The sequence below is a fragment of the Pithys albifrons genome, chromosome 4 (assembly GCF_047495875.1).
Source record: "Pithys albifrons albifrons isolate INPA30051 chromosome 4, PitAlb_v1, whole genome shotgun sequence".
Taxonomy (NCBI): Eukaryota; Metazoa; Chordata; class Aves; order Passeriformes; family Thamnophilidae; genus Pithys; species Pithys albifrons.
The window spans coordinates 510,930-533,322 of NC_092461.1; the positions used below are offsets into that span (position 1 = coordinate 510,930).

The 22,393-nt window shown below is 47.3% G+C and overlaps 1 protein-coding gene and 1 long non-coding RNA gene across 3 annotated transcripts in view; one reads left to right on the plus strand and one right to left on the minus strand.

Moving 5' to 3' along the window:
* Positions 1 to 22,393, minus strand: part of LOC139671014 (uncharacterized) — a 354,063-nt gene that overhangs the window by 121,405 nt on the left and 210,265 nt on the right. The gene's annotated exons all lie outside the window — the stretch shown is intronic.
* On the plus strand, positions 5,236 to 12,177 carry PRL (prolactin). Its single transcript, XM_071553170.1, has 5 exons — positions 5,236 to 5,263; positions 7,304 to 7,485; positions 8,320 to 8,427; positions 9,797 to 9,976; positions 11,886 to 12,177. The coding sequence occupies exons 1-5, from the start codon at positions 5,236 to 5,238 to the stop codon at positions 12,075 to 12,077; spliced, it is 690 nt and encodes a 229-aa protein (XP_071409271.1). The 3' UTR covers positions 12,078 to 12,177.

Below are 22,393 nucleotides of genomic sequence, written 5' to 3' on the forward strand. Positions count from 1 at the left end.
CAGCGTGGAAATTCCCTTTTATCTTTCTTCACTTCCCAAATCACTAGTTTTCAGCTCTGAAACAGGAAACCTGGACTCAAGGTATTGGATAAATAATATTGCAGTCCTGTGACATGAAATGCTGACCCAGCACTGCTCACTCTGCCACTTCCCATCACACAGAAGGTTTGTAGTGTCTCTTTGTCCTGGCAGTGTCAGACCCTTCTCACACAGCCTGCACACTCAGACCCTTCTCACACACCCTGCACACTCAGACCCTTCTCACACACCCTGCACACTCAGACCCTTCTCACACACCCTGCACACTCAGACCCTTCTCACACACCCTGCACACTTAGACCCTTCTCACACACCCTGCACACTCAGACCCTTCTCACACACCCTGCACACTCAGACCCTTCTCACACACCCTGCACACTCAGACCCTTCTCACACACCCTGCACACTTAGACCCTTCTCACACACCCTGCACACTCAGACCCTTCTCACACACCCTGCACACTCAGACCCTTCTCACATACCCTGCACACTCAGACCCTTCTCACATACCCTGCACACTCAGACCCTTCTCACACACCCTGCACACTCAGACCCTTCTCACATACCCTGCACACTCAGACCCTTCTCACACACCCTGCACACTTAGACCCTTCTCACACACCCTGCACACTCAGACCCTTCTCACACAGCCTGCACACTCAGACCCTTCTCACACACCCTGCACTCAGACCCTTCTCACACACCCTGCACACTCAGACCCTTCTCACACACCCTGCACACTCAGACCCTTCTCACACACCCTGCACAGTCAGGCCCTTCTCACACACCCTGCACACTCAGACTCTTCTCACACACCCTGCACACTCAGACCCTTCTCACACACCCTGCACACTCAGGCCCTTCTCACACACCCTGCACACTCAGACCCTTCTCACACACCCTGCACACTCAGACCCTTCTCACACACCCTGCACACTCAGACCCTTCTCACACACCCTGCACTCAGACCCTTCTCACACACCCTGCACACTCAGACCCTTCTCACACACCCTGCACACTCAGGCCCTTCTCACACAGCCTGCACACTCAGACCCTTCTCACACAGCCTGCACACTCAGGCCCTTCTCACACGCCCTGCACACTCAGATCAAGCTGGTGTTGGGTATGAGGGCAGGGTAAGTGCCAGAGCACGGCTCAGGATAACTCAGCTGAGCAGTTATGGGCCATCCAGATCAAACTGACAGTGCCAAGTGATTGACAATACCCAGGTCCAGCATTAGTGAACACAGAGCCCCAGACTTCAAACAAGTCCAACTATCAGACCAACATACACTGGCCAGCTTTGACTCCACTCTTTGCAGAGTCCCCTGGGGTCTGACTATCATTATCTGGAATTCTCCTTGGGATCACACTTAATATTTCATGGTGCACTTGGATCTATGTCACCATAGAGGCAATGCTGATAAATTATTTTTGAAACATGTTCTGCCATTTCATTCTTGTGTCTACTTCTGAAATTGTATGAAACCACACTCGTACTTGAATTAAAATGAAACTGAAAATCTCCTAAAGATTTCCACCTTTTTTATTTTTTTTTCTCCATATGGAATCATTTTCCCTTATGTTCTTATCTATTTTTTACCAGCTTTCACACAGAGAGCACACTCAGGAAGTACTCATTCCCCATTTTGCTGGTTTTGCTGAAATAAACATTTGGAAAGAATGCTTTTAAAATTCTTCTGTTCCCTGTATGAAGAAAATGGGAGAAGAAAGAGCCTTTGTTTAAGAGAATCCTGGAAAATCACCTCAATTTTGCACAAAAATTTCATGGAGATTATAGGGAGTAATCAGAAAAGACGAAACTGTCTAGATTGAAAAAATAGTGTTTATGTTCCTCCTCCAAATATCTTTTCTACATGTTTGGATGGGGCTTTGAGCAACCTGGTCTAGTGAAGGTGTCCCTGCCAGGTGGAGGGTGGGTTGGAAGGAGATGATCCTTGAGGGCCCTTCATGGTTTTATGATTCAATGACAATCCAGACTGCTCTGAGGATTTGGGTTTGATCCAGGCAAAATAGCTCTGCATCTCTCTGAAGCCAATCACTAAGTTAGTTTGACTGGAACACTTAGCAAATATTCCATCAAAGAAAAGACAAGACAAACTGTATTTTCAGTATTATGACTCCACCTTACAGAATCCCAGGATGGGTGAGGCTGGAAGGGACCACAGTGGGTCACCTGGTCCCACCTCCCTGCTCAGGCAGGGCCATCCCAGAGCACATGGCACGGGATTGCACCCAGCCCTCTCTGGAACCTCTGCAGGCAGGGATTCCACACCCTCTGGGCACCTGTGCCAGTGCTTGGTCACCCTCACAGCAAAGCTGCTCTTCACGTTCAGGTGGATCTTCTGTGCAGCAGCCCCTGCCAGAGACGGTGTGAAAGCCTTGCTGAAGTCATGCAGACAACACCCCCTGCTCTCCCCACATCTGCTCCTCACAGAAGGCAATCCCTTTGGTCGAGCATGATCTGACTTTAGGGTGTCCATGCTGACTACCCTGATCACCTGCAGGTGCTCCCTGGTGTTTCAAACTTCTGCATCAACTCATGTGCTGCTGTTACACACAGGTACTTCCAAGTCAGTAAAGACAAAATTAAGAGCTACATTCCAATCTTTGATTCAACTAGTTAAGTATTCTGCAAAGCAGTAATCTATGAGAAAAGATTTTTCATTCTTCTCTGTTAGCCATCAATCAGACACAACACTTTGCATATCTCAAAAACTCTAAACAAAGTAAAATGGAATAAGAACATTTGATCTTCCAGTACTGATCAATAGCTCTCAATCAAAATGTCACAGTCTAATTCATGGTTGGCAACCTGATATGAGGTGGAAAGAAAAGGTTATTGAGAAATGAGCATGTGAACTGTTGTTATCTGGCACAGTGATACATCACATGCCATGCCTATGAAGTATGAGCAATGAGCTAAAAGCTGCATAATAAGTCTGCATTTAATAAGTCCTTCTTCTGGCATATTGTTTACACAGGGTGGCAACATCCTACTAATTTTATTTCCAGGGAAGATGTTGAAAATAAAACTCCACTAAATTCCTAAGGCAGCAGTAGAAGACAAAGGGAGATGGAAAGGTGCTGCTGATCCCAGGAGTGCTCTGGTTTCCCTGTTCCAGAGGCTCTCCCCCAGTCCTGGGGACTGCCCAGCTGTTTGCAGAGCTGCCCTCAGCCACCCCGGGATGAGGGGTACTGGGGCTGGGATCAGCTTCCTTGCCCATGGGGCAGGGATAACCCCAGAGGATGGGATGCCAGGCTCCATCCTGCCCTGCTGTAGGATATAGAGCCAGGTCACTCTGCGAAGGCAGAGCGGGCACTTTCAGTGGGGGCTGTGCAAGGCTCTTCTCCCAGCTGAGTCAGAGGAGGACACTGCCTTTGGCTGATGGTGTCAGGCTCAGAGGAGCCCTTCTCCCCAGCAAGGGAAAACACAGCCTGGGCACTTTGCCTGCTGCCTTCAGGGTCTGCTCCCTCATACTCAGTAACTCTGCCTGATTTTAACACCAATAGCAAACCCTCAGAATGCCAAGGAGACTTGTGTGAAAGAGCAACTGCTGGGCTGAGAACTGTTCATTCGTCTCATTCACAGGACTCTTCTCATTTTTCAGTCTTACCTGTAATCTTATTGGGGAAGAGTTTCAAACCAAGCTCACAAGTCAAGTGTCTGCATTTGGGAGGCAGCTGTTTTTCCACCATCCATTCCAGAGTTCTGGCTGTGGCCCTATTCTAAAATTGTCTTCATCAGGTGGCTTCACTGACACAGCAGGACCTCAATTCCCCATCAGATGCAGCCTCTGTGAGAATAAATTGTTCTAGAGACACCCCTGAGCTTGGCAGATGGGGAACCCCTGGCACCAGTTCTGGTTTGGCAGATGGAGAACCCCTGGCACCAGTTCTGGTTTACTGCTGGAGCATCTTCCCTCCCAAGGAATGCCTTCCATGTTTGCTCCCTAAATGCTCTGCCTTTCTTCTCCCTTGTTCATCATTGCTCCAAGAATCACGTCCATAGTTATGAAATAATGAAGGATTCAGGATTACACACAGACCTGTCCCATAGTTATGAACAAGTTGTCTAAAGCAAGACAACACCTAACACTGTATCCCTTATTCATTCTGATGTATGACTTGGAAGTGTTTTCCTGGTAGATGGGCCTGAGAAGCAGCTGGAAGGTGGTGCATTTAGTGCCATGCTCAGCCAGGTGAGGCTGACCCAGGGAGAGGACAGGGCCAACTGCTGAGGCTGCTCTGCAGATCCCACAGACGCATCTCCCTGAAACCAAATCCCTCTGCTGACGACAGCACACGCTTTGCATGTGGGGGAAACGCCCCCCTTGGACGCAAAGGGTTCTCAAGTATGGAAAATAATTTCGTGGGTTTGTAGAGGTTGGGTTTTTTCTTTTTAAATAATGCTAATTTATTCATGAAACATTTGGAATTGAACAGTAAACCCAACTTCTACCTCTTCTATTGCTCCAAATTACTACTGTTTTAATATAAGAACTGTCCCTATTTCTCTAAACATCTCTCAGACTGAGGATCATCTTTGTCATGATTTGTGCTGTGTAATACAGTTTTTGACTGACCAGGAATGTCGTATCTCTAATTTTGCAGATAGTGACCTGTCTGTCCAGGAGCCTCCATTCCCTTTCTCTGGATAAATTTCAGTACAATTTATGCTATTTCTCTCAATGGGGACATTTTAAAATACCATTTGCCTTCAATGAACAGCCAGAATTTTCACATCAGCAATCTTGGATGGCTGAAGAAACAAGGAAGGGTGAGGAGCCTGTTGTGGGGAGTAGGAACAGCAGTTCAGAAAGATGAATACCTGTCTCAGACTGACAACTGGATCAATGGCATTGCACCTCATTCAGGGCAAAATGTTGGTGCTCCCTCTGTTCAAACATACCTGGGATCCCACAGCTGAATTGTTAATGAAATTCCCTCTCACAGTTAAACATAACAATAATTTCAAACCCAACCCAAAATAATGAATATGAATGTGGAATAAAGGCGATTTGATGTTTGTAATTATCGAGGTAAACTCCACGACCTGCTGAATGTATGCAAAGTGGGCCTGGGGGGAGGATATAAAAGTGGTAAGTGCAGAGAATAACAGCAAATATTGAGATTTCTTTCTGCTAAAGCAAGTCCTCACACAGGATCCCTGCCATGAGCGCCAAGGGGGCTTCTCTCAAAGGTAAGACTTCTGACATTCGCCGGCTGATAACTTTATATTTGTTTCCATTTAGACTGAATTAGGAAGCAACTGAAATGTAACAGCTCTGGAAACTGAGGTCTTCCAGAAATGAGAACCACACCTGCAGAAGGCAGCCCGATCCCTCCTGCCTGCCAAGGCTGCCTTTGCACTGGGCAGTGCCACAGAAAACCGGCTTGAGGGATGTGCCCCCTGCCCCCCAAAGCCTGGGCCCAGCCTGGGGCTCCACCACTCAGCAGGCAGAGACCAGGAGTCACTGTCCACAGAGCTCCAAGAGATGGGGGGATTTTGAGGGGAAAGTTTCCAGAACAGTCTCCAGCCTTCTAAGCCAACCAGTCTCAGCTTTTCTCATTCACAGAGCAGTTTCCCCACTGCAGCACACAGCATGCACCTTGCCCACAGGGAGGAGGAAGGTTTGCTTCACTACACACTAAATGCACCTTTTTGAGTGTAGAGTGAGAAGGAAACTCATCCCATGATGTCATTGGGGTAGTTCTTCTGAAGGACAGTTTAATTCAGCATTTAAAGGAAGTCCAGTGCATCAGGACAGGGAACAGGTCTATTTCCAGAAGTAAAAACCTCAGAGCACAGAACAGTGTTCTTTGAGGACACACATTCGTTTACAAATATTTGCTTTTATGTTTCCATTGTTTTTCTGGGTATATTTCATGTCACTAAATAGAAAACTTAACTCTGTTAAGTTAATATGGAAAGTTTTAAACAGATGAGGTTTTGTGCTTTAGATAGTGAAAAGTCTTCTATGTCAGTTTTAGAAACTCAGGAGAAAAGACAGGAAATCTCTCTGATTTCTTAGCAGTAGGAAATTCAGGGTTCAACTCTAAATAGCAAAGCAGCACAGCTGCTGGAAACCTTCTGAGGGAACTCCCAGGACAATCAAAACCTTAAGAGAGTGACCTAACCACCTTCCCACAAAAATTAATTTAAACTCCAAATGTTTGCAAAGAAGAAAAGGACCTCTGGGAGGAGGAGGAGGAGGTGGAGAAGGGAAATAAAAAAAGTTTAAAAAAGACCAATCTATTTTCCATCTTAGGTATCTGTGCAAATATAATTATGACACTATATTTACACTGTGAAGAAGTTTGATTTTTCCTTCCATTTATCAGTGTGTTATATATCCAGAGTCAATAGTAAGGACTTCAGAACAGAGTGCACAGTGCAGGACAGGCTCCCTTGTCTCCTCAGCCCCTGCAGCTGGCTCTGCTGTGCTGTCAGGGTGACAGAGGGGAGGAGGATGGCAGAAGGACAGAACTGCAGGGCTGCTCCCCTCCAGTCAGCAGCCAGCACAGGGTCCTCTCACCCACGGGACAGCACAACCCACACCACCCAGCACAGGGTCCTCTCACCCACGGGACAGCACAACCCACACCACCCAGCACAGGGTCCTCTCACCCACGGGACAGCACAACCCACACCACCCAGCACAGGGTCCTCTCACCCACGGGACAGCACAACCCACACCACCCAGCACAGGGTCCTCTCACCCACGGGACAGCACAACCCACACCACCCAGCACAGGGTCCTCTCACCCACGGGACAGCACAACCCACACCACCCAGCACAGGGTCCTCTCACCCACGGGACAGCACAACCCACACCACCCAGCACAGGGTCCTCTCACCCACGGGACAGCACAACCCACACCACCCAGCACAGGGTCCTCTCACCCACGGGACAGCACAACCCACATCACCCAGCACAGGGTCCTCTCACCCACGGGACAGCACAACCCACACCACCCAGCACAGGGTCCTCTCACCCACGGGACAGCACAACCCACACCACCCAGCACAGGGTCCTCTCACCCACGGGACAGCACAACCCACACCACCCAGCACAGGGTCCTCTCACCCACGGGACAGCACAACCCACACCACCCAGCACAGGGTCCTCTCACCCACGGGACAGCACAACCCACACCACCCAGCAATGGCTCTTGCAGCCACTCCTAAATGCAGCTCAAGTCCCTGGGGTTCCACTGTGCTCTGTTTTAACTCGAACAGGCCTGGTGCTGGTGGCCCTCCTGGTGTCCAACATGCTCCTGACAAAGGAAGGAGTCACCTCCCTGCCCATCTGCCCCAATGGATCCATCAACTGCCAAGTATCCCTTGAGGAGCTTTTTGACCGAGCAGTCAAACTTTCCCACTACATCCACTCCCTCTCTTCAGACATCTTCAATGAATTTGTAAGTACTCTGTCTTTTCCTGAGAGCAAGAAGATATAAAATTGCAGTTTAACACTTTTCAAGCACAGCCATTTGTTACCACAGGAAATGCTCCAGTAAGTAAAGAGACAGTGTTGCTGCACGGACAGGGACAGCCCCAATGCCAACCCAGCCTGTGCATGGGGCTGACCATTGCTCACAGGCCCAACATTTCTATTAAAACAAGGCATTTCCCCACATTCTTTATCTGTGGGACAAGGCTGGGTTTGGTGGGTGCAAGGCTGTGTGTGATGGGTGCAAGGCTGTGTTTGATGGGTGCAAGGCTGTGTTTTCTGGGTGCAAGGCTGTGTTTGGTGGGTGCAAGGCTGTGTGTGATGGGTGCAAGGCTGTGTTTGGTGGGTGCAAGGCTGTGTTTCTGGGTGCAAGGCTGTGTTTGCTGGGTGCAAGGCTGAGTTTGATGGGTGCAAGGCTGTGTTTCTGGGTGCAAGGCTGTGTTTCTGGGTGCAAGGCTGGGTGTGATGGGTGCAAGGCTGTGTGTGATGGGTGCAAGGCTGTGTTTCTGGGTGCAAGGCTGTGTTTGGTGGGTGCAAGGCTGGGTGTGATGGGTGCAAGGCTGGGTTTGGTGGGTGCAAGGCTGTGTTTGATGGGTGCAAGGCTGGGTGTGATGGGTGCAAGGCTGTGTTTCTGGGTGCAAGGCTGAGTTTCTGGGTGCCAGTTCCACTCTCAAGACCCACCAGGAAGCTCCGAGCTCTGCAGCCCCAAGGCAGTGTGAAAGCAGCAGCCCAGCCCCTGGTTCCCGATCGCTGGAGCCGAGGCTGCTGCTGCTTCACTGACGCCCGCCCCGCTCACGCGCAGGACGAACGCTACGCCCAGGGCCGCGGGTTCATCGCCAAGGCTGTCAATGGCTGCCACACCTCCTCCCTCACCACTCCCGAGGACAAGGAGCAAGCCCAGCAGATCCATGTAAGTCCCACTGACAGTCAGGGTAAGGCAGAGCAGGGGAGAGGGGAAGAGGGAGGGCTGTGGAGTAGGGAGGCAGCAGACAGAGAAATCAGCTCCCTGGAATAAAGAAGCCAGGTAGAGGAAAGCCCCAAAAAGCCAAGAGAAGCTGATCGACATTTGCTGATACTAATTCACAAACCACACAGCCCAACTATGTACCAGTAACTCTCATCGTCCCTGCCTTTCCCTGTGTGGGACATTTAGTCACTGCATCTTGTTAGCAGTTAAAATACAATTTCTGGAGCAATGCCAGTTACTGCACTTGTACAGTGTGGAGAACACCACAACCTCTAAACTTCATCTTAAAATACCTTATAGTTATTATTTTAACAAACATAAAAATACATTGCTCTATGTAGGCAGAGATAAACAGTTTTCCAGCAGCTGAAAGCTGTGACATTACTAAACAAATGCTGAATGGATTTTCTTGCTGTTACCAGTAGGCAAAACTGGCCATGTAATCATGCAAATACAAACACTCTGGTGTGAAATACTGAAAAACACCCAGAAAGAGAAATACACCACAGACTTACATCTAATGTAAAAATTATAAACTCAAGGGAAGATGGAGATGGTTTGGTTCAGCCCATGCTCACAGACAAAACTTCCAGATTCCAAACATAAGCAGAGGGCCAGAAATGGGGCTGTTGCAGGGAGAACTCTCTGTCGCTTTCATGGTGGTGACACCTTTGCAAGCCCACTGTGCTGCAGCTTCCTCAGAAACTCTGGTGGGACCAGTAGGACTCCTGGCCCCGGCTGGTGCATCCAGCAAAGGTTTGACACTAACCCTGCCATAACCATGAGCTTTGTGCATTCCTATTGCCCACAAGAAAAGACCTTTCTTAAAACCAGAGAGCTGTTGCTGGAAGCGCCACTGGGCAAAGGGGAGGACACAGGAGTTACACAGAGGCAATAAGAGCCATTTAGTGGGTTACCATATGTACCTTCCAGTTAGTACTAAACTAAAAAAAAAAATTAAAACAATTGGATTTTGAAATGTTAATAAAACACAAATAATGGTAGTTCTGGGGTTTTTTCCCAGAAATGAAACATGGTTGTGCTTGCTAGTTTTTAATGTTGAGAGGACTTAATTTCCATTGCAATACTGTAACTGTTTGTGCAAATCTTGTACAATATGATGACACCAATTATAAACTTCAAAAACGCAGTTGTACAGAGTTATCTAGACAGGGTTATAGAGCCCATGCAGTGATAGGTCCTGGAATAAGTCTCTAATTCCCAGTTTCTGAGCACCCTACTCTAAATGTCTTCTAATGCTCCAGTATTTATCCTTCTTATTTCACACCCTCTCCTCGACATGGGTGAGCAGCACGAAGACCTCCTGAACTTAGTGCTGGGAGTGCTGCGCTCCTGGAACGATCCCCTGATCCACTTGGCCTCTGAAGTACAAAGCATCAAAGAAGCTCCAGAAACCATTCTCTGGAAGGCTGTAGAGATTGAGGAGCAGAACAAGCGCCTTCTGGAGGGAATGGAGAAAATAGTTGGGCGGGTGAGTATTAGTTCCTGAACACCCTCCAGCCTGTTGCTCTAAGGCACACGGAGACAGACTCTCCCTGCCTGGGGTATGAAAGGAAGATGAGAAGATAACAAATGGGATATTAAGATATAAAGTAGGTGTGAAGATAAAAATGGGAGCCAGAATTGTTGAGTCTGAGAACTTTTCAGCTTTCTTCTTTCAGCTTTCTTTTCTTCTGCTATCTTGAAATTTCTAGAGACAAAGTGATGTGACTGGCACAGCCTAATCCCTCACGCTCCCTGCAGGGCAAGGTGTACTCCTCGGGCCTGGGGACTGCAATTTTATCCTGGAGTGGGTTCAGTTTGCAGTCTGGATTGTTTAAGGATGCATCAGCCCTCTTGTTTCTCAGTTTGTATTTACACACATTTTGGCATATCTGTACCCGTGTATACACACAGTTAATGTGCACAGTTTGGGAAACATCCCGTGTGTGTAAGTGCCCTGGAAGTTCAGGCTGTTGCAAAGATGTGCCATGCACAAAGCAATCCTGCCATCTCCCATTTCTCTTTTTGCACCACACTGGCTCCTCTGAGCTCTGGCTCTGACTTGGTTCCCCCTACACTTGTGAGTTTAGAAAACAAGGCTGTTGTCTGACAAACCCCATCCTTGAATAGCCCTTGTTAGCAGGAATTGATTGAACGCTTTGCTGAATAAAATCAGCTCTAGCCTGTTTATTTTTCAAGGGGCCTCAGTCAGCCCCTGAATATATCATTCTGTCAGTGAGTCAGATGCTGACCAGAGGTTCTGACTTCCTGCCTTCTGCTCAGGCTCTGAGCAGCTGAACAGCAGTGGGAGTGCCTCCATCACTGTGTCACCACCTCCCTCTGCATCACTCATGGGCTCTCCCTCTTTCTGCTGGGCGTGTATTTACTCAGAAACCTTCTACCATCCTGGCTACAAATACATTTATCAGTGTAATCAAATACATCTCTGTGGCATCTCTGTGTGAAAAAGGGTGCAGGCGAGGCTCCAAGATAACAGTGAGGAGTCAGTTTCCCTGTCAGCACCTTCTCATTCACGTTATTTACAGAAGGAGGCTGAAGATAAGACTGGCACATTCATTACTGTCAAGCCACATTTCTGCATCTGTCTTTTTTTTGGCTGTTGCTTTGACTGGATGATGGAGGCTCCACAGCCACTCTCCTGTGTGCCTTTACAAAGCACAGCTGGTGGCGAGCCAGGATGATGCACAAGCACCAGTGGGCACAGGTGTCCTTCCTGCTGGGAAGGGTGGATTGCTGTGCTAGGAGAAAATTGTCTCTCTGGAACAAGGACACCTGAGCCAATGTTCACCCCAGGTACTGACTCACTACACGAGTTCCTGCACTTCACTTTCTGACATTACAGGTCTCTGTATTATTCAGCATTTGTTTGTTAAGCAGAATCTGAGGTCCAGTATGTCTGAAGATGTCCTACTGAGAGATCTGTCTGGTAATGTGTACTCGAAGCTGCCTGGAACAGGGAGTTTGCTTCAAAAAGACACCCAGACAAATCTGGGATGCACACACACCATTTCTAGGCTCCAGTATTAACAAAGTTTTCAAGGCGGAGGGAGTGGAAAAGAGATGGCTCTCATGAGTCCATGCATGGAGGAAAGTTTGATTTCTCTGCCAGCTCAGGTTCCTCTGGACATGGGTTAACACACGAGTTCCCTTAAAACACTACTGAAAGAGTTAAGGTGTTTACATGTTTTATGGAAACAAGATCATTCAAACCCGGGATGAAGATACAGAACCCTACACAGAATAGTGTGAAACACAACTGAGAACCCTTCACAAGCCACTCACCAGCCCAGCATCCTTCAGGGCCAGTCCTTCAAACGCTGCCTGTTACAGCCAACAGGTTCCCTGTCATTTACACCCGTGTCGCTTTGTGTCTCCAGCTTCACTCTGGGGAGATCGGGAACGAGATCTACTCGCAGTGGGAAGGGCTCCCGTCCCTGCAGCTCGCTGACGAGGACTCCAGGCTCTTTGCCTTCTACAACCTGCTGCACTGCCTGCGCCGCGACTCCCACAAAATCGACAACTACCTCAAGCTGCTCAAGTGCCGCCTCATCCACGACAACAACTGCTGAGCGCTCACGGCGCGCCCTCCTGAAACCATTCCCCGCGGGGTTCCTGGTGCTTTGCCCCTTCTCACCGCAAACCTCATGACAAGTCACGCTGGGCAGTATCTGCGCGATCAGCAACTTCCGGGCATGCTGTAGGAATTCGGGCTGCAACATTAGCACCGTGGATCTTGGGGGGTTAAAATGTTACCAACTTCTTGTAGGACAAGGATACACTTTCCTGCCTCATCCCCTCGCCTCGCTACTCAGTAGTATTTCAGTGCTAAACAGGTCATGCAGATACGAATAAATATGTTCTTAAACCCAAAAGCACGGGACATTGAGTGGTATCAGTGAATGAAAACCAGCTGGTGTGGTTTATGCCTTCAATGGTACCTTCCCTTTTTGGATCTCACTCTCCACTTCCTGCTGACCTGCCATCTTATTTGTATTCTCTTCATCCCCTCCGAAAAACAGGGGGAATAAAAAGGCGGGACATCAAACCCCAGATTAATCACCCATTACACTTAATTACCCTAAACTGAAAGTATGGTTTGAAATCTAACCTACTTCAATCAGTTCTTTTCCTCTGTACACAAAGTGTCAGAGTAGGGGAGGGAAAGGCTCAGAAATCCATCCTGGCTACCCCAGCCATTGATTCCCATGCAATCCATGCAGAGAGGAGACACACACCGAACTGTAAGGACAGAGGTACAGCCCCATCTGCATCTCTACTGACTGTCTGGAGAAGAGGCACTTCCAGAGGAAGGTTCATTATATCTGAGGTGGCTCTCTAAGAGCAAAGGAACCACCAGGTTTCCACAGGTCTCCAGAGGCAATGCTCTCATCCATCTCTCACCCATCTCTCTCTGCACTCCTCACAAGCCATGTGGTGCTTACAGCTGCCAGAAACAGGCACTGCTGAACTAAGGTGTCTGCTGCCCTGAACCCAAAGTGTCTCCGTTCACTGTGGGTTCACTCACAAAGCTTTTGGGGCACTCATTGCAAAACAGTGTGGGTAAACCCTGGAAACTCAGACAGACCAAAACAACCAACTATTCAGAAACATCTGGCTGACAATCACACAGCAAGCAAGAGGTCAACCTGCAACTGGAGCCATTGCCCATATCCACACACTGTACTTGTGAGCCAGGAACAAACCTGGCCTTGGCTGCCTCCACAGCTTTGGCAAACAGCAGCTCCAGTTCCAGTCAGCTCCTGGTTTGGCCCCCCCTAGACAGGGGAGTGCACAAGGGTGGGCACTGGTTTGGCCTCCCCCAGACTGGGGAGTGCACAAGGGTGGGCACTGGTTTGGCCTCCCCCAGACAGGGGTGTGCACAAGGGTGGGCACTGGTTTGGCCTCCCCCAGACAAGGGTGGGCACTGGTTTGGCCTCCCCCAGACAGGGGAGTGCACAAGGGTGGGCACTGGTTTGGCCTCCCCCAGACAGGGGTGTGCACAAGGGTGGGCACTGTCCAGGTGAGCCAGCCCAGGGCAGGGGGGCTGGGGGGCTGAAGCCTCTCCCCACCACAGCAGGATCAGCACAGCCATAACAGCTGTTTGCACAGAGATTGGACATACCAGCCTCTAGAAAGGTCTCATTTCAGCCAGCTCTGTAAGAATGCAGAGACACTCGCATTTCTAATTATGTGTATCTATAATGGCCTTTTAATCTCTTCACGTTTTCAATTATTGATTGCCTCAGGCTTTATCCAGACAAGTATACACTGAGCCCAATTTTAATATCTATAAAATCACATTTGCAGCAAGCAAATGCCTTGTAAGACAGTCCCAACTGACATGTTTTGTAAGCTCTGAGATGCACAAAACTTGGGGCATAGCAACAACACACAGCTGTACACCACAGCCAAGGAAGAAAAGGGGCAAAATTTGCCAGGCAAAATGCAAGTGCCAGAATAGAATTTAAACTGATCATAACATTCTACTTTTTGTTATAATGCCAATGGAGAGAAAAAAAGCATTTTAAAGGAAAAGAAAGGAAAAAGAAAAAAATGTCCTTTGTAATTATCATAAGTGCTGAGAATTACAGTGTCGGTTCTTATTGAAAAGAAAACATGAATAATGGGACTAGTCTGTACTGAGCTGGAAAAATGATTATGTCTCACTGACTAAACTCCTACCTCAGAATCTCTTTGGAATTCAAAAGAATCTTGATTAATAGGGCAGACATTCATAATTTTACACTTACATGACTAGATCTAAAACAATGACTTTCATTAGCTGCTTAAAAATTACAGTGCTAAACCAATTGTTTAACACTTGCATGCACTGCCTTTATTACAGCCTGTTTTAGCCCAATTATGAGGTTTTTAATTTCATAAAGAAAGATAGAATGATAAAACATATTCTGAACAGCTGAAGAGCTCTCTGCTTTGCAGCTGTTAAGCTAAAGGAGTGTCCCAAAGTGATCTGGTTACCATTCTGAGCCATCCCAGCTGCCACAGAGATGCAGAGCCCCAGGAACACACTCCAGGCTGCCCCTTCCCTGGGCAATGCCCTGGCATGGACCATCGGGGCAGGCTGGATGTCCCAGGCACAGTTAGGCCAGCTGGAAAGGCTGTCCTGGTTTCAGTTCCTAACAGGACAATACAGTCCCATCTCATTCACAGAGATGTGAGGAAGGAGCCCTTCCCTGGGAGGGTGGGCAGGCCCTGGCACAGGTGCCCAGAGAAGCCGTGGCTGCCCCTGGATCCCTGCAGTGCCCAGGGCCGGGCTGGATGGGCTCTGGGCAGCCTGGGCCAGCAGCAGGAGTTGCTCTGCACAGCCAGGGAGCTGGAGCTGGGGGATCCTCAAGGCCCCTCCCAACACTGGCTACATTTATGACTCTCTGATTGGAACATTTTGTTACTTAGTGCATGTTCATAAGACCCGCACAACTATTGCCTTTAGTCTGACAAGATACTCCATAGCCAACCTCTCATGTTATGAAATACTGAACTTAGCACAAGAATGTTCTTTCTGAGCAGAAGAAACTGTTATCAACAAGAGTATTTCCCCCAAGTGTATTAACTTTTGATTCCTTCAGGTTTCCAGCATTTGAAATGGATGATTTTCTAGAATTTATTCAAAGCTCATATTGGCCATGTTTAACTCTCTGCTCATATCTCTACTTCTGTTCATTTAAAATTGCTTAGTGCCAGGGATGGGAAGGAAAGGTCCACATGGCTGGAACTCCACTGTGTTCCCTTTGGAAATGACACTCAAGCTTCCACAGCTGGCACTAACTCTGAGATGACCCTCTGTGACACCCCCTCTAAATGGCACGAGGTTTAAAGCAACTCATCCCTTTGGAGCGTTTGGCACTGAGCACGGCAGAGACACACAACAGAGCCCTGGCTTGCTGTCCATGCCTCGTGTCCACGCTCAGCAGGAGGAGCAGCAGGGGGAGCAAACAATGCTGAGCATGATCTGAAAGCCCACAGGGGAGGGTGTTACTGACAGTGTATGTTGTTTGGAACCAGCTACTTAACTAGTCAGGTGATAATCTCTCTCCTGTCCTTTGCTTTTTTCTTTTTCATCTGAGTTCCTAAAAACCCCTCTAATGGTTTAACTGTAACGTGGCAACACATCTGTACAATGCTGTGACCTTTACAGTGTCATTTCAAAGACAATCCACTATTCTAATGGCAAGGGATACACAGTGCAAACCCCACACCTCTCACAAGTTTCATTTCTGAACAACAGGAATTCTCTGAGGGCTACATTTTCAAATGGAGTCTGTTGGTTCTAAACAAAATGGGTACAAACAATGAATTATGCCAGAGATGTAAACTGAGTAATTATGTATATAACCATTACTAAAGAAATCTAGCACTGAAATCATGCATGGGAATAACATCACAGGCACCACAGTCCCACTGACATTACTGGGTTTGCTGATCTGTAAAGCTCTTACATATCTGACTATTCCTATCTCAGTCTTAACGACTTGTGCCTGCAAATTACTGTGCTAAATTCTGAGGGCTGATGTTGAGTCTCAATGTTCAGTGCAACTGAAATTTAAGATTGACTACACGTATGTTTATATTAAGTATTAACAAAGATTTAAAAGCAGTTTTAAAACACAATGACACTTTTTGAAAATTCCTTATACTCATAACCATCTCTAAGAATGAAGCCAAATTCAGGACCACTCTCAGAACTGTAGGAATGTCAACAATGGTTTTCCAAGTTTTTTTCCCAAACAACTCAATAGCTACCAGATAACATTCCAACAATATCTAATATCATTGGGATTTTAAGGCTGTATTTAGGTATATCCCCCATAACTGAACATTTTTTAAAAAGTTCCATTTTTTCCTACAGTTTTTTCATTTCCTTCCATGTATTCAGCAGCGAGGGAGAAGTGAAAACAGATGAGCAGTGACAGCTGATGTCTTCTGAACTGTATCTTTTTTCCACACAGGTGAAAGCAGCACAAACTGTCCTTATTTTTGGTGAAAATAAAAGGGATTCAGAGCCTTCTCTCCCTTGGTTTTGGGTGGCTTTTTCTGATTTTTATAAGGTCCCACAGAGAGATACTGTGGAACACACTAAAAACGCAAAGCCGTTTTGAAGGACACAGAACCCACACTCAGTCTGCAGTTTCCTTGGGCACGGAGGGAAGAAACAAACCCTGCTGCTGACACTGCCACTAATTCCTGTTTATGCTTTTATTCACCAACAATCCCATGCTAATATTCTGTTGTTTTGGGAAGAATAAACTGTCATGGCATGCTGCCTTCTAATTCACGCATCCAACAGAAACATGCAGGCTCCAATAATCCCTTTATGGCCCTTTCCCCATGAAGGAGCTGGGAAGCTGTTTCTTGGAGCAGCACCATTGTGTACCGACACTGGCCAGCTCACACCATCCTATCGGCTGCCTCAGGACACGGGGCAAGGGGCAACAAGGGGAGGAACTCACAGAGTCTGGAAGGGGCACAGAAACACTTGGGGTGGGCTCAAGAAGTGCCTCTGCACAGGGAGATGGATGTTCATTTCTTATTCACTGTCCACACTGAGCCTCAGTGAGAGTCCTAAGGGCGAGGCCTGCACAGAACACTCTGCTGGGAATTCCTGTATTTCACAGCCATTCCAGAAAATGGTGCTATGGACACCAGACAAAATCTGTTAGAGGAAACTTTTACAACAGATACTTGTCTACATTCCATCCAGTTGCCGATCAGAAAGTGCCTTGCCAAGCACAAAAATCAACAGTATTTACTGACAATATGTAATAATAGTAGTCCCTCCAAAATGCAATTTTCCTATCAAACATCAGCACACTAATTATGGGAGCACTTCTCCCTTTTTAATAAATGATAGGGTTCATCCCACTGAAGAGTTCAGATCACTTATGAATTCACAGTGACAGTGTGAGTCATCAGAAATGCAAAGAGCCCTCACTTTAGCATATCAAAGGGGCTGGAAAGCTCCTGCCATTTGCACCGTGTCTCACATGCTGCACAGGGGTTTGCAAGCCCAGAATACACAGCGAGCTGCTGCACTCAACAGAAATTAGTTCATGCACTGCATGACTAACTAAGATATTCCCATTTACTAATGGAGGGGTTTGATATGAAGTGACTGCCTCTCTCCAGCCTTTGGTGTCAAACAGCAATGCTGTATTTGTACCAGTGTTACCAGAATCCCCAGGCCCACCCTCAGCACCCACGGCACTGCTACTGTACACCAACCCGGCAGGAAAAAGGGCTCCTTCCCAGCCACGTCCGGCCCTGTTTGCTTATAACTCACCCAAGCAGTAAGCACAGGTATTCAAATTATGGTACACAACACTGGCTTGTCTCTCTGCTGTTCTTTTCCCTCAGCTGCCAAGGCAGAAGGTAATTACTGAAATATATGTCGATATTATTGTGCTTCCCTTTCCTGCCCTCATGTTTGAGAGCATTGTGCGTGGCTTGCAGGATTAGGCCAATAATGACACACGACAAAAGGCTCTTTCTTTAGCCAGATGATTGAAATAACAATAATCTTGCCCAGGACCCATTCTTGGAAGATTTCCAGCCTGATTTCACGGACAAAAATAGTTTGTATAGCACAAAAAAGTTTCCAAGCTTTTGGTGATTATCCAAACCTAATCAAAGCCTCAGAGTGCTTTGTATGTTCCTGGACCTCCAGCACATGTGCCACAACTTAATGTGACCAAGGGTACCTGAACTGGTTTGATTTGCAGGGCACACTCCTGCAATGGAGGCTGAGGGTGCTCATGCCAAAGCTCAGGCACCGACAGCTCAGCATTTCTGTCAGGGGTTTTCTGTGTTATTTGCGAGGAATTTGTTCTCCTGTGTCCCTGGTTCATGAAACTGAGAGAATAAAAAAGATCCTGTACGTTTTCATCTTGTGCTAGAAAACACTTCATGGCATTAGAAAATTCTCTCGTGCTCTCCCAAGGGCCATGTGATGGAAGAGAGTGCAAAGCACAGGCTGAGCTTACTGAGAGGTTGGCTTGTGATGGATGGCACCAGGAAAATGTGAAACAAAGGCACCAGGAGTGGTTTGCAAGGACGTTGGGATACCCATTTGTTCTTACTTTCTCTTCAGACTCCATCCAAGTGGAACTGAGGTTTAGGCAGATGTAAGACACAGAGCCACACAAAACCAAACCTCCAAGGTTTAACACACTGTTAGACAGTAGCACTGTTTTGCAGGGTGGTTTTGGTCCCCCAGACAACCCTCCTGGTGCATGTCATAACTCAACACAAAAAAGGAAAATATGCTACTGCTCTGCAGGAGAAAAGGACCTGTGTGACTATTTATACTGTGCATATCACCTCAGTGATGCACCACGTAGGGAAGTGACATTTTGACTCTGAAGGAAGGAATTATTTGCCATTTGTTGTGAGCAGAAGCTGAGCTTGTGTCAGTGTGAACCTCCAGACAATCATCAGTTTAAACTGCCTGCCATGTGTTTAAAAATTTCAGTCAATTTAGAGCTGATCTGAATTGCAAATGGGATGGTAATAAGCCATTAGGGAATAACATCTCTCTCTCTCACACTTGCAGCCCTCTGCTTGCAGGGCCTCGGCCACACTGAGGTGTGGAAATGCCCCTGTACCCCTGGGCATTTCCAGCAGGCACCAGGGCAGTGGCCAGGGGGAATATGAAATGCCCCTGTATCCCTGGGCATTTCCAGCAGGCACCAGGGCAGTGGCCAGGGGGAATATGAAATGCCCCTGTATCCCTGGGCATTTCCAGCAGGCACCAGGGCAGTGGCCAGGGGGAATATGAAATGCCCCTGTATCCCTGGGCATTTCCAGCAGGCCCCAGGGCAGTGGCCAGGGGGAATATGAAATGCCCTCTCAGTGTGTATCTGTGTCTATGCATGTATAAATATACACGTGTGTAACTTACTGAAAGAAATTCTATTGTATAAATATTAAAAACAGAGGAACAAAATATTTTTAATAATAAAAATTTTGCATTAAAAGGTTGGAGAAATATGAATAAACTTCAGACAGGGAAGACCTGAGGTTTTGGGTTGACTCACTTCTTCAAGGACAGGTACAGCTAAAAGCATTTGAGAATAGAAACTGTGCAGTCAAGTCTGCACCAGCAAAAGGAAAGAATTCCAAACTCTGTTTCCTGGGAACACAGTAGACTATTCAGCTCCCTCAAAGCCACATGCAGCCTATTAATCCTTTCCAATTATCTCTGCAAGTTATATTTGGGGTTGCATGTGGAGCTTCCACTCACTTCAGTGAGATCAACAACGTTTCCAATTTGGATCTTTGAAAGGGTCTGACATTCAGTATTTATCATTACAGCAAAGATTAGGAACAGTCCGACTGAACTCTAATATTTAAAGACTTAATCCTTTCAGAAGTGATATTATGGCACAGGACAATTAATATATTCCCAGAAGTATGTCTCTCAAGCAAAAAAGTTCCTGTGATAAACACAGAATTAAAGATGGTATTATATGTTAATTCAGATGGAAATGGAGCAGTTAAATGCTTTCAAATCTAAACTCTACCTCATTACAATTTTCCCAGTGTTTGCAGTATCATAAAAAGGAGAATTTTCTAGTTTTTCTACTATATTGGGTTTAAGCAAGACAGCACACAGAATAAAGTACTCAGAATCCAGCAAAATATTCTAAGTTGAAAAAAAAATAGAAATCCTTTGACTTCTAAGAGGTTTGGACTTCAGTGCCCTTAGATGAGGCATTAAACACTCCCCCTGTCAGTAACTGTGGCAAGCTGTGCACATGCCAGGGTGCAGGCTCTGCACTTACTGGAGCTTACACACACAAATTGCTTAATTTGTGGGTTCTGGCATGTACAAGTCCCCCTGAGCACACACCTGCCCACTCTGGCACTCCAAAGGGATGGATTTTGGAAGGAAGCTGTGGAGATCTGGGTACTACCTCACCTACATCTGGACACTGCCTGCCCCTGTAGGTGGTTCTTGTCCTTATTTGACACGTGACACAGGCCAGAGATTGCAGTTGTATGTACTGAAAGGAACCAACACGAGCAGGGACAGGCAAAGATCAGAGCAATGTGGGAGCTGTGATTCCTTGGGCTTTCCAACGTGTGTGTGTGACTGTCCTGTGCTTCTTGTGCCAGACATCTGGCTGTCTAAACATCCCTTTGCACAGGACACAGTCCTGAGAGCATGGACTACAAACTAACATGTATCAGCCATGAAAACACAGTCATGTGAGTGGAACCTGAGACAACCAACCATCTCTCAGCTGCAGCTGCACATAATCCAAGCACAGAGTAGAGGTTTGGGCTGGTTAAAGAGGAATGCTGCAGGAATCAAAGGCTCAGACTGAGGTGCCTGCCTTGTGTGAATGAGCACTCCCATTGACTGCATGGGATGGCCAGTGTGACATGGTGCAAACAATCAATATTATACTTTAATCCCCAAAGAATACCCACATAGGCACATGGTACCCTTGAGTATAAAAATACAGAAGAACACAGTGTGGCAGGAACAGTGACCTTACACACCTGGAAAGAGAAAGGAGGAGGGGTTTGTTCCTTGCAACCCAAATTGCTGTGTGCCACCTGACTGGGTCACAGGTTTGAGCAGTGGAGAGCAGGCCAGGGACAGTTCTGTGAAAACTGGTACAGAACAGAGCAGGGGACTCCTGGGAGAAACGCACCAGGACAGTGCAGGGCAGAGTAACGTGGGGAGCACAATTCTTCCCTCAGAGCAGTTCATGTTCTAACTCTCAGTGCTCTCCACAGATAACCCACAGCCTGCGGGGCTCCCCTGAAGGTCCACAGCAAAGTTCCAGAGAAATCTGGTCAGTGTTTCCCGGGATGGGATGCATGACCTGTAGGAGGCTCTGCCCTCACACTGTCCTCCACCTTGGCACTAACACAGCATTAAATCGTGCCACTCCTTTGGGCAGTGGCAATGACACCAACCCGTCTACAAAGGGGCTACAGAATTACAGTGCAAAGATCACCATTCCCTCAGGTAACAGCAAGCCAGGGCAGGCTTGGGTCATACACAAATCAAGCCATGAAAAGCAGTCACTGCAGTCAGTCACCGCAGAGACTTTTGTACTGAAATGAATTTTAATCAACATACACAAGGTTCAAATTGGGACAATTCAGTTCTTAAACCTAAATTACTCTGTGCTGTTGCTAATAGATAGTGAAGAGCATCTTGATGGTGGTTGGTGCCATTCTGTGAGGTGTTCCAGTTGCCGCCATCTTGTGATGGGGTGACTGGGAGCCATTTTGTGACACAAGACACTGGTGGCCATTTCGTGGCATGGTGGGGGTGAGGAAGGGCTGGAGTGGCCATCTGGGGCACTGAGGGGGGACTGAGGGTGCCATTTTGTGACACATGACACTGGCGGCCATTTCGTGGCATGGTGGGGGTGAGGAAGGGCTGGGGCCAGAGTGGCCATGGGGCACTGAGGGTGCTGTTTTGTACAGGTGATGGCGACACCAACAACACACATTCTGGCCCTCGCTCTTTGCCCGACACCAATCACACACTTTGGCTGCCACTGTCCACTGGCCCTGCCTCAGAAACACTCCATTTCTCCCTTTCTTGCTTGGCAAGAATGCTCAAAATCAAACGCCACACAACGGCTGCCTGCACTGCCAGTGGATCGCTATGTCGCGTGGCTTGCCATAATCTAAGCCAGTTTGTCCCATTCCCAATGAGTGATATGACAGAGGATGACATAATTATTTTTTGAGATCCACTTAACCAATGGTTTAAGAGAAGCTTTGTCAATTGGGTGGCCGTGACAATAAATTAAATTCTTTAATCGGCTTTAACCTTCTCACTTTCTTTTGGACAGGAGCACACCATTGCTTAAAAATAAAATAAAACTGAGGGGTTTGTAAT

Bases quoted from the DNA above. Each gene is read 5' to 3' on its own strand.
- PRL (XM_071553170.1), top strand. From the start codon at position 5,236: ATGAGCGCCAAGGGGGCTTCTCTCAAAG. The intron at 5,264-7,303 runs GTAAGACTTCTG...TAACTCGAACAG, and splicing joins CAAGGGGGCTTCTCTCAAAG to GCCTGGTGCTGGTGGCCCTC. The intron at 8,428-9,796 runs GTAAGTCCCACT...ATGGGTGAGCAG, and splicing joins AGCAAGCCCAGCAGATCCAT to CACGAAGACCTCCTGAACTT.